This window comes from Sorex fumeus, unplaced genomic scaffold (genome assembly GCF_029834395.1).
Source record: "Sorex fumeus unplaced genomic scaffold, SorFum_2.1 ptg000048l, whole genome shotgun sequence".
NCBI classification, from domain to species: Eukaryota; Metazoa; Chordata; class Mammalia; order Eulipotyphla; family Soricidae; genus Sorex; species Sorex fumeus.
In genome coordinates this window covers 16,528,114-16,540,397 of record NW_026606105.1, presented here as the reverse complement: position 1 = coordinate 16,540,397, position 12,284 = coordinate 16,528,114, and the positions used below count along the sequence as shown (strand labels likewise).

The 12,284-nt window shown below is 42.1% G+C and overlaps 1 protein-coding gene across 1 annotated transcript in view; it reads right to left on the bottom strand.

Annotated features, from left to right (window-relative positions):
- The window catches only part of LOC130032428 (coatomer subunit gamma-2), a gene marked incomplete at its 3' end in the record, with an annotated part of 68,657 nt that overhangs the window by 27,778 nt on the left and 28,595 nt on the right, over positions 1-12,284 (bottom strand). Inside the window, exons 6-9 of the mRNA XM_056123981.1 lie at positions 6,620-6,695; positions 4,259-4,351; positions 3,054-3,140; positions 1,646-1,803 (exon numbers count right to left, since the gene is read on the bottom strand). Coding sequence (XP_055979956.1) covers positions 1,646-1,803; positions 3,054-3,140; positions 4,259-4,351; positions 6,620-6,695 — 414 coding nt within the window. The remainder of the gene's footprint in view (positions 1-1,645; positions 1,804-3,053; positions 3,141-4,258; positions 4,352-6,619; positions 6,696-12,284) is intronic.

Sequence of the window (12,284 nt, the reverse complement as noted above, 5' to 3'; positions counted from 1 at the left end):
ATGAGGAGCCAAGCTCTAAACTTGATCATAGTGAGTTGCGATTAATTTTCCCTTCTGTTCTTTCAGATCTATCGCTCTTTTGCTCATTTTCCTAGAGGCACCTCATACAAGTTGAAGAGCTTCCCAGAGATGTGTGTCAAGTTTAAAATTGATTTTGAGGGGCCAGAAAGATGGTATGGGGAGATAAGGGGCCTGCCTTGCACATGGCCAACCGGGTTTGGTCCTCTGCATCTCATATGGTTCCCTGAGCACCGCCAGGTGTGAGTCCTGAGTGCAGAGCCAGGGGTAACCTCTGAGCATCACCAGTTGTGGGCCCCCTGCTCCTACCAAAAAAAAATCCGATTTTGTGGCTGACCACATTTATGCTCCTTTCCAGGATTTCCACGGTAAATTTTCATCACCCTTCCAATCTCAAGCTGGGTTCTGACTCCTCTATTCAGTAAATTTGAATTTCTATGCTCTACATCCAGAATATAAACAAACAAGTCAGAGAAATCCATACTTTCTCCTTTTAGACATAAACTTCCTTCCAACTTCTGCCTGCTTTTCTGCACCCACTAGGACTTTCAAATAGTCCTGGGTTCTTTTGTTTGGGGAGACTTTTTAGGAACTAATGATATAAACATTATTTGCAGGAGTTCGAATGTGACCAAGTTATTCTACCATCACTGCAAGCAGAAAGCTCTGCTGAATATTTTTTAATATTTCACTTTATTTTCTCCATTGGCATTTATATATCCTAGTAGTTTTAGTGTTACTTAAGATATAACAATATTAATTCTCATATTATCATAGTCTACTATAAAAAACACTATTTCATAAACAATGTAAGAACCTTACAAATGTAATTCCATTTTAATTACAATATTTTAACATGTTTATGTACATTTAAACATTTTTATAAGTGATAAACAGGATGACCCTTTATGTCACTTCCAATGTTCACAACTATTATATATTTTATGATGCATAAATATTTTTGTTCAATTAGTTTATTACTGTTACTAATAAGCATAATCTATTAAGCACATTTACAAGAGTATACATTAAGGCTAAAAATAAGTAGTGTTATCTGCAATCTCTTTTCTTTCTTTTTCAATTTGGAAAACATCAAATCCATCCAGTCAACACTGCTCAAAAAATATTCCTAGAAGGGGTGCAGGATCGAGTACAGATATTAGGTTCTGTCCCTAGCACCATCTGGTTCCCATGGCACTGCTGGAAGATACCCTGGGGCCCCCAGCACTTTGTGGGGTCCAGGGATCCCTGGTACTGAGGTCCTGAGCCACCTTGCATTCTCAGGCCCTTGTGCAAACCACCATCCGTCTGGCTGAGAATCACTGGGGCCACCTGGGCCTCCAGAGCACCACTTTGAAAGCCCCTTTCGAAAATAAAAACCAGCGAGAAAGAGCAGAGAAATAGCATAGAGGGTAGGCACCTGCCTCGCACAAGGTTGATGTGGGTCAATTCCCCAGCACCCCACACACCCCAAGTACCTCCAGGATGACCCCTGAGCACAGAGCCAGGAGTAAGTCCTGAGCACCGCCAGGTATGGCGTCCGCCCAGAAAAATATCATAAAGGAAATTAATTCTAAAATTAATTAACCAGAAAATGGGGAAAAATGGTTTAGATAAAAACACTTACCCCTCTTCATTTTCTTTTAGCAAGCGACTGGCAATTCGGATCAGCATGCAATAAGCAAACTGTGATCTGAGACCGGATTTAGTAAATTTATTCAACATCTTAGTAACAGCAAGGCGATCGTTCCGTTTAAGGTGATACAGGACTCCCAGGGCATGATACTAAAGAACAAGGAAAAGACTGTAACATACCAGAAAGTTGGGCAGAAAGGAGAACAAAACAGAACCACCTGGAACTAAATTTCCCATAAAAAAAAAAAAGAGAGAGAGAGAGAGAGACTCGAGTCAAGAGTATACCAACAGACTTTGTTTTCATTTTGTTCTGGGTTTGGGGCCACACCCAGTGATGCTTAGGGGTTACTCCTGGCTCTGTTCTCAGGAATTACTCTGGGCAGACTATATGGGATTCTGGGGATCGAACCTGGGTCAGTAGCTACCCGCTGTACTAGCTCTCCGGCCCCTAAAGCATTCTCTCACATTGCTCAAATACAAGAATGACTGAAAGTGTAACGCTTTCCACTTATCCCCCAGAAGCTTTAAATGCAGTGGGCCAGTACAGAAAAGGTGACACACAGTCTGGAGATGGCTCTGTCAGGCTCAGTATCGCCTCAGACCGCCTTAGCCAGTACAAAGGCTTTCGGCTCCCAGCCTTCGCTGTGTGAGATCTCTCCCGGGGTCTTTAAATCAACCATGACCATGTTCATGGTTCAAGTATTCATCTCCTAAAATGGGCTTTCAGGGTGAAATTATCATGGCTCTCTGCGTAAAATTCAATGATCAGAGGCACGAGAGTGAGATTATTTCCCAAGGGAGAAATTGCTACTCTATTTCTTCCTAATGGAGTACGTTCATATGAACAGCTGTAAACACTGAGCGGGGGAATCTAAGTGCCCTCTCAAATACCAATGGGGCACCTCGCATAAAGCTGCCAGTTAGGAAATTTAATCTTGTTCCTTTTAATAAGAAACAGACTGATGAGAATTAAAAGGAGATCCCTCCAATGAAATGGTTTTGAAGTGTCACTAAGTGAAAATCGCTCTCGCTCGTTTTACAATGCCTACTCTAAGCAAGACCTAAGTCTGGAGTTGGACATTCTTCTCCAGAAACTGGTTTTCAAATAAAGGCTTTGAGTGCACTGTGACGAACCTTCAGAATGAGTTTCTCCTACTACCACTGAATGTTAAGAATTTTTCTTGAACGGGGGTCAGCTTCTACCAGTCAACCCTGGGAGCCTAAGGCAAATACTAACTCTGGGGGTGCATGCTTCAGGTTAGGCACTATCTGGTACTTAACATTGCAGAGACCTTGCCTTAGCAGATGCCTGTCTGGGAAAACAATAAAAACTGCACCTACAAGGTTGGTTTAAAAGAAGCAGATCTTGAGACATAGCCAGCGTGATCAAACAGCAGTACCTGAACCATAATATTATCACTGGAAGCAGCTTCTTGGGCTTCATTGACCCAGCGTTTAACCACATCATGGCTTATCTTCATCATGTGCTACAGACAGAAGACATTGAGAACAACAACAATCAAAAAAGATCCATAGTCATTAGAAGTTTAGACATAAGAATCTGTTTTGGGGGTATTACTAAGAGACATTCCCAGAACAAAGGAAGTTTTCTCTAAGACCCTTTGACAAAGGTGAGTACAGACAGGAAGGAGTGGAAAGGACGTAATAAGAGGGAAAGAACAAAATAGAACATAGAGTGTGCAGAATAATATTTAAATAATGTTAACGGTATAGGCTCTACTTCCAGAAAACTCATTTGTAAGAAAAAGGATTCCAATGTATTTCCCGCTGGAAATGTTGATCTGTTTTTTGCCCTGTTTTGGAGGCCACCCCAGCAGTTTTGACTTGGTGCTGGGAGGGGCAAAGGCATATCTGGAAATGCTCAGAGAAACCGCAGGGTGCCAGGGATTGAGTCGGGCCTCCTTCATGCAGTGTCCAGCCCAGTGAGCCATCACCCAGGCTCTAGAGATCTTGTTTGTTTCTACCGAAAGACTTAACCGATTATATTCTAGAACCCAAGAATTCCAATAACTCGGATCACTTAGCCTACTCATACACTGGTAATCAATTAAAAGCAATGTGATAAGTTATAATGGATCATTTTTATTTTTATGGACAAGGAAGAAACGGTACATTGCTGGCACAATACAGCAATATAACACAATATCACGCTTTCTGGAAAAAACTCGGATGTGGAACTGCTTTCAGAATTCAGGAGGTGTGGGGTACTGATGAGAGGGCAACCAGGCAAAGGCAGAAGTGTAGGTCAGCCACTCAAAATATTCTAAGACAAAGCTCCACCCCTGCTCCCCCCTACCCCCGCAGCTCCATTGTAGGCCCTCCCCTCAATATTATATGTACAATGGACCATTCTGGTTACCCACACCTTTCAAACTTGGGAGAAGTCCGTGTTTTTTAACGGCCCATTTTTACTGTCTAATACTCTTGCAGATTAAATACCTTTAGACACTAAGTATAAGGGGCATATACATATCCCTCCCACCCCCCCCCAGCCAGAAATATCTTCAGTGTGAAAAGAATCACTGTGACCCTTAATTTTCTCCATCTGTGAACCCCGGTAAGAGGCAGCTGCTCGCTCCCTTACCAAGGAGGAGACCAGCGCTGAGCTGGAGACGCTGGCGACCTTGTCCACGATGGCCTGTTTCATGTACCTTTCAATCGCTTGCAGCATTGTTCCCTAATTGGAAGGAAAAGGACTGTTGAAAACAAAGGTTCTCATACAAAACTACCACTTCAAAATTATGGAACAATAACAACAAAAACCCCACTCATGCAAATAAATACTTATCTGCTTACTGTGAAAATATTTAGAATGCATTAAAACAAGGACTAGAGTAATCCCATCCCAGAGAACAGAAGAGAACTCAGAAAACCCAGTTAGAAGGCTCGAGGAGGAAAAGAGTGGCCGTCCCATAACAAATCATCTCCAGGCCTGGAGGAAAGATAAAAGAAGTTGAACCTTCAAAAGGATAGTATAAAAGATGACACTACTTGCCAATGTGTTTGGGGGCCCCACATATGACCCTCAGCCAAACACAGCCAGTGATTCAATGCAAGCGCCTGAAGGCGTGATGCGGTTTGGATCTCAGTTGCAGGGGGTAGGGGACATCCGGGCACCCAGGACCACTTCCAGCAGTGCTGGGGGCCGCCAGGACTGCTTTGGGCCACAGATGGTGAACTGGAGGCAGATAATGCTAGGCACGCACCCTCACCTCTGTCCTAGCTCAGGGGCCCAGCAACAGGTCTGCAAGTTCGAAGGTATCTCTTGGTAAAGGGCAAATATTTCATGTTTCCCAGAAAGTCTCATGAACCAGATGGAATCTCTGATGGTCAGAAGCATGAGAAATTCTATGTGGAATATCCTAGAGAACATAGAAATTTTATGTGGAATATACTGGGTTCAGTTCTCTACAGGAGAAAGCTCTTTTTGATTGTTTGCCCGGAAGAAGCTCTGCGTGGGAGGTGGTGTCATGGAAGGACACGCACACAGGATCAATGAATGAAGAGTTTTACTATTAGCACCACACCATCAAATCTTAGGCTACCTATTCAGTGTCAAACACAATAAAAAGAGCTGAAGGGCAGACAGTATCACACCACTTCTATTACACCGTCTAAGATCCAGATTTACCACTGGATCCTATTCAACCTTTAAAAGTCGAGAAGACTGCAGTGTGTGTGTGCGTGTGTGTGTGTGTGTGTGCGTGTGTGCGTGTATGTGAGTGCGTGCGCATGCATGCATATATACACACAGATATATGTGTATACATATACATGTATGTGTGTATTTATATACATAAATATAAACACACACACATATATATATATATATAGATTCAATAAATATATTCAAACATGGAGAGAGTTGAAAAATTATTCAACTCACTTGGTAATGCCCAGCCTGTGAGCTGAATGTAAGATTCATTTTAAAAGATTCAACAATTCATTTTAGTCCTTCCTAGAAAGAGATGGCCCAGGGTACTAAGTGGGCATTCTTGTGGCTGCAGTGATATATTACAGTGGGCAGGGATCTTGCCTTGCATGTGGCAGACCCAGGTTTGATCCCCAGCATCCCATATGGTTCCCCCAAGCCCGCCAGAAGTACTCCCTGAGCGCAGAGCCAGGAGTAAGTCCCTGAGCACTGCTGGGGGTGGCCCAAATCTCAAAATAATACTAATAGTAGTAGTAATATTATAAATGGTCATTCTTCAACCACCACAGGTAGAGGCAGGTTGAAAACCACTAGCCTGTCACCTCAGTTAGGGCTGCTAAGTCTAAGGACCCTATGCAGGACAGGTGTTGGTCCATGGGTATTAAGAGGCTGAAGAACACTCTAGCACTCATCTCTGGAGTCTGAGTCAAGGTTGAGGGCCTGTCTCGGGACCAGGGAGGCAGTGCAGGGAGACATGACAGGGGCCAGATAGGAGTTCACTCCTTGGCACCTCCTGGGAGGCCCTGGCTGGCCAGGAACATCTGAGCAGCACTGCATCCTCAGGCCTTCAGGGCATGGCCAGACCCAGCTGGGTGAGACCTGCCGAGAGGGTTAGTAAACAATCAACCAGATTGTAACATTAAGTATCTGAGGACTCCTGCTGCTGAGTTCTACAGAGATGCCCTCTTTCGTGCTTGGCTATCTGGCTGCAACCTTCACCTCAAAATCTGAGAAATCTGCGCCCTGTAATACAGCTCTTAAATGACTTTTTATTTCCTGCAAGGAGTATGACAAAAGTTCATGTGAAAAAAAATACAGAGAAAATGTTAAATTTGTATAAACAAACAAACAAATCAGAAAGGATGAAAGCCTGAAGCCATAAAGCTTTCCTGCTGCTCCCATTTCTCTTGCACTGAAGGTATCCCAAGATCATGTTAGGGACTTGGAGAAACTGACACGAAACTTGCAGATCCACAGGGTTCCCGAAGAGACCCAGTGACTCAGAGCACTTACGTCAGTGATTCTGCAGAGAGCCCTGATGGCGGGGCCTCGGTACACGTCTTCTTTCCCAGTCATGTCCTTGGTTAGGCTAAGAAAGTTCCAGTGAGTGAGCATGAGAACAAGTGCAATAAATCCTTCCCTCCTGATTCCAGCTCTTTCCAGAATGGTTTTCAAGCAGGCATAACAGATTCAACAAATAGATATTGAGCAAATTTTTCCCCCATAAAAAAATTACTGGGTGGAAGATTTACTTATTATTACTCTAAAGAATATATTACTTTGCACAGGTTTTGTGACCAAAATCTCCAGGCTCTCACGGAGTTCAGGATAGGCTACCTCCCCCCAACTCCCTGTTCTTCCGGGAGCCTGGTGCTCCTGGCCATAAACTGTCTCTGGCGCCATATAAGCACATTAACTGGTCTTGGTCCAGAGACTCATAAGTAAATCTTGGAAGAGATCAACAAGCTGCAGAGATGCTTTCAGACCCCAAAGTCACCATCCAGTTAAAAATTTAATTCTAGCTGTATCACCCCATTCAAAATTTTAGAATTCCTGGAGCACAGGACCACAACATCTCAAATTCTACTCTGCTAATATACGAGGAGTAGCACACAACAATGGCTGGGGTGTAAAGCAGAAGGCAACCAATCTCGATTAAGAACACATTAACACACAAGACTTAACCTGTAATGACATGTTAGTAAATCTCTTATATAAGGGCTTAATGGCTCTATGGTGAGATACAACAATCTTCACACACTTAGTAAACCTTTTTTGATCATTTTTAGCAAGTTATTCATAACAGGCAATATAATATAAATTATTTACGACCTGCTATTGGGACAGACTTCAGTGGTGGTTGAGAAAATTGGAAAAAAATGGTAGTGGGAAGGTGCAATGGTGGTGGGATTGGTGTTGGAATAAGGAAATGTAACAGATTATCACAAACAACTTTATGAAAATAATTTTTTAAAAAGAATATATTGCTTTGCTTTCAGAAAGCTTGCATTCTTGTGGGGAGAAATCAAATCAATAGATCTAATCTAATCAAATCATCAAATCAACAAATATACAGGTAACTTTAGATACTGGTTAGCACTGTAGCACTGTAGCATTGTCCTCCGGTTGTTCAACAATTTGGGCAAGCGGACACCAGTAACATCTCCATTGTGAGACTTGTTACTGTCTCTGGCATATTGAATATGCCACAAGGAGCTTGCCAGGCTCTGCCATGTGGGCGGGATACTCTCAGTAGCTTGCTGGCCTCTCCAAGAGGGAAGATACTGGTTACTAACATTAAAAAAAATAGATAATGGCACTACGAGCTTCCAAAGTAGGCAAATGCAGAGCACATGGTCTGGCTGTGTCTCTCTAGTTCATTCATCCTCCTCCCCTCTGTTCTTGGTTCACGGGCATTTATATACCCACAGACTACACTGACTCACCTCCTCTCTCACTCCGTCCCTGAACCCAGCCACATCGCCTCCAGCACCAACCCACTCCTTTAGGACACCGAGAGAAGAAAGGTGGGAGCAGCTGAGCACCTGAAACATCTTTTCTCACTCACAAAAATATTCCACTTATGCAACAACACTTTCAAAGTCTTCCAAACTATGATATGTGTAGGTATGGTCTCAACAAAAGTCAATGGCAATGCTCCTCAAACAGAATCATTGTGGACGTGGTTTATGCTTTGTTCGTTTGTTGGGGGGATGGTGAGAGGAGGGCTGCACCTAGGGGTGCTTAGGGCTTACTCCTGGCTCTTGGCTTAGGGGTCACTCCTGGGAGTGCTCAGGGGACTATATGCAGTGCGAAGATTTGAATTGCCACTGCAGCGGCATGCAAGGCAAATACCTGAACTCCTCTCTGGCTCCCACCCCGTTTCCCGTTTGTTAAAATGTAGGGTCATTTTCAGCAATCTGTACCTCCCTAGGCATTATCAATTACAACCAGACTTGCAATTATTTACACAGAGGTCTGTAAGTTCATCTCATGACTTCTTACATTTCTTGTTGTAATGATTATCTTTTTCCATGTCATTTTTTATTTTATATTGTTTCTACTTTCTCCTTTCTTGAACAGTGTGTCTGCTAGTTTGTCCATTTCGTTAATTTTTAAAAAAAATAACACTGATTTATTAGCAACGTTTTTCTTTTCTTTCATTCATTGAATTGTCCTTTTAATTATCTCCTATTTTGTTCTTTCTTTTGAATTTGTCTATCAACTAATTTCCTGAACTGGGAATTGTCATTCTTTTTATTATTTTCCCACTGATCGCTGCATTGAGTACATGTACATTTAATATACACAAAAGCATCAACTATGGAGCCAGTGAGATAGTACAGTGGGTAGGGCACTTCCTGCATGTGGCAAACCTGCATTCAATCCCTGATATCCCATATGGTCTGCCAAGTCCTTCCCAGGAGTGATACCTGAGCTCAGAGCCAGGATTAAGTAAACATCACCATTGTGGTCCCAAAACCAAAAAAAATCAAAGCAAAAAAAAAAATCATTTACTATATTTACTGTGTAGTGTTTTGTTGCTGATTTTTTTTAATTCTGCAAATTAAGTTTTTATTTCCTCTCTTGCTGAAGAAATGTTTAAACAGATTAAAAGATCTCCCAAGAGAAAAGTCTTTATTATTGCTAACGAATTCTCCTTTTATTGCACTGCAATCAAGGGGTAGTAGTATTTCTAATTTGAGTTACTTCCCTATCCTATGCCTTATGTTTTCTGTCTCCAACTTATTTGTCTTCATCTCATACACTGAAAGTGAGTTAATAAAATCTATTACAAAATGTTTCTAACTTACCACCTACAATTTTTGCCTCAAGTTTATTGCAGTGTTATTCTCTGCATAAATTATTAATGTCGAGCTCTTCATTCACAATTTCATCTTTAAATCACTACAAAAACATCCTTTCTTATGCTTAATGTTTTCAGCCTTACTTTATATTTTGTTTGGCATCTATTTTATCATTTTGTTCTATTTTTTTCTATCGCCTTCTGCTTTTGTGAATTACTGTATTTTAAAAATGTCTATTGCATACAGTATATTGTTAGGTTTTCTTTGTGAGCCAAACTGAAATGTGTATCTTTACTATATGTATATATAAAAATATATATATTATATACATAATATATATTTTATGTGTGTGTTAAGCACATTCACATTTATTATTTGGTCTCTGCTAATGTACTACAATATCCTAAACTATGCATATTCTGCAAAACTTGCCACATTTCTGCCAAGATTTGTTATTATTCTCATTTGTAAAATTCTGATATTTGGGGCCACACCTGGTGGTGTTTACTTAATCCTGGCTCTGATTGGCCCCCTGAGCATGACTAGGAGAGATACTTGAGCACAGAGCCAGGAGTAGCCCCAAAGTACCTACTGGGGTATGCCCTCCCAAAATGGGGTATTGAGGGTGGTAGAGGAATGGGTTTTTCTAATAAACGCTTTTGCAATTATATTCTGATTGCTTTAGTTCCTTATTTTCTCATTTAACTATAACTCATATCTGGAATAGTAGGTCATTATTTTTACGGCATCCTAACACCGAGGAAACAATGAGCTTTGTCTAATTGATGTACATCCTTCCTTCCCCATTTTTAACTGTACTGCTTTCTTGTTGAAATGTACAGCATGTCTAAATTAGTTTTCCATTCATGTTCACTGTTTCATTCACAAAGAACACTTAAAATTTCAAATTCTCAACATCAGTCTCTATAATGAAGCGTTCCCCGTCATTTGGTTGGATACAATTTATACGGGCGGGGAAACATTTGGTCTGGCTCTGGTCCAGGAGAGGACACACTTGTGGACATCTCTTCAGCTGCCCGTGGCCCATTTGCCTATATTGAATGGCCCACGAATGATGCTATAAATAGCCAAATTGCCTTTGTGGAAATAAAAGTCTCCATACCCCTGCTCTAGAAAGTTCCTCGGAAAGAGCATAATGGGAACAGAAATTCAAGTATTTCACAAAAGTCTTGATAAAACAGCTTGACTGGCTGTAGAAACCTTACTTCGTGCTTTCAATTAAATACTGCTGTAGTACTGCCATACTTTATCTGTTGATTTTGAAAAATCTGATGCGAAATTCTTTGCTCTTGTGTGACCTACTTGATCTTTTTTCACCAGGAAGTCTTAGTGATGTTATCTTTAAATTCTATTAGTTTCATACTGTATCTCAGAGTTGATAAATCTGAATTAATTTTCCACTTAACTGATAAAATTTTTCAATGTTTAGACTCAAGGCTTTTATTATTTTTGGAAAGTCTTTCTTGTATGATAGTTTAAAATGCTAGCTCTGCTCTATCATTTGATTTCCCTCCTGTCTTTGCGAATATAACACTGCATCTGGGGGTGCTCAGGGGTGCTCCCTGCAGTGCTTAGGGACCAGACAGCAGCGAAATTGAACCTCGACTCCCAGCAAGCACATAGCCCTCTCGTTCTCTTTCTCTGCCTTCCATCCCCAACAGGATCCCTATTTTCATTTCATTTACTCTTTCCTTATTTTATTTTTGTTTGTTTGGGGACCACATCGGCATTGCTCAGGGGTTACCCCTGGCTCTGCACTCAGGGATCACTCCTGGCAGGGGACCAAATGGGATGCCAGGGATTGAACCCAGGTCAGCCGCAAGTAGGGCAAGTGCCCTGCCCACTGTACTATCGCACCCAGTCTCTACTCTTCTTTCTCATTCTCTTCTTTGGTGTTTTCCTAAAGGTAAAAAAAAAGGTAAAGGCCCTCCCGTTGATCGTCGATTTGCTCGAGCGGGCCCAGTAACGTCTCCATTGGAGACTTTGTTGTTACTGTGTCTGGCATATCGAATACTCTCGGTAGCTTGCCGGGCTCTCCGAGAGGGGCGGAGGAATCGAACTCGGGTCGGCCATGTTGGCCGCTTGTAAGGCGAACGCCCTACCCGCTGTGCTATCGCTCCAGGTGTTTTCCTAGGTGCTCTTTATCAAAATTTTATGAGAATTTCAGTACGCCTTGTGATTTATGTATATATAAAGGTATAAGACCTGGTTCTTACTCTCAAGGTACAAACAGTACATGGGAGAGAAAAACAGGTAGAGGGGCCAGAGACATAGTAGAGCAGGTAAGTACTTGCTGAGCATGCAGCTGAGTGCTTCAAATCCTGGCATCCCGCCGTATGGTCCCCCAAGCCTATCAGGTCCCCCATGTCTACCATGAGTGAGCAGAGAGCCAAGAATAAGCCCTGAGCAGTGTCAGGTGTGGCTCAAAATTCCCTCCCCCCCCATACATACACACACACAATTATAATACAGTGTATTAAATATTACAGTCACTGTCACTGTCCTCCCGTTGTTCATCTCGAGCAGGCCCAATAACACTGTGAGACTTGTTACTGTGTTTGGCATATCAAATACATCACCGGCAGTTTGCCAGGCTTTGCCGTGCGGGCGAGATACTCTTGGTAGCTTGCCGGGCTCTCCGAGAGGGGCGGAAGAATAGAACTCGGCCGGCCACGTCAGCCACGTGCAAGGCAAATGCCCTACCCACTGTGCTATCACTCCAGCCCAAATATTACAATAGAGGTAAAAAAGTAAAATGCTGTAAGAACAATAGAGAAGACAATGACAGATGTGTCGAGAATAGGAAAATCAATATAAATGGTGTGTGACCTGTGTTAAAAAGGAAATAC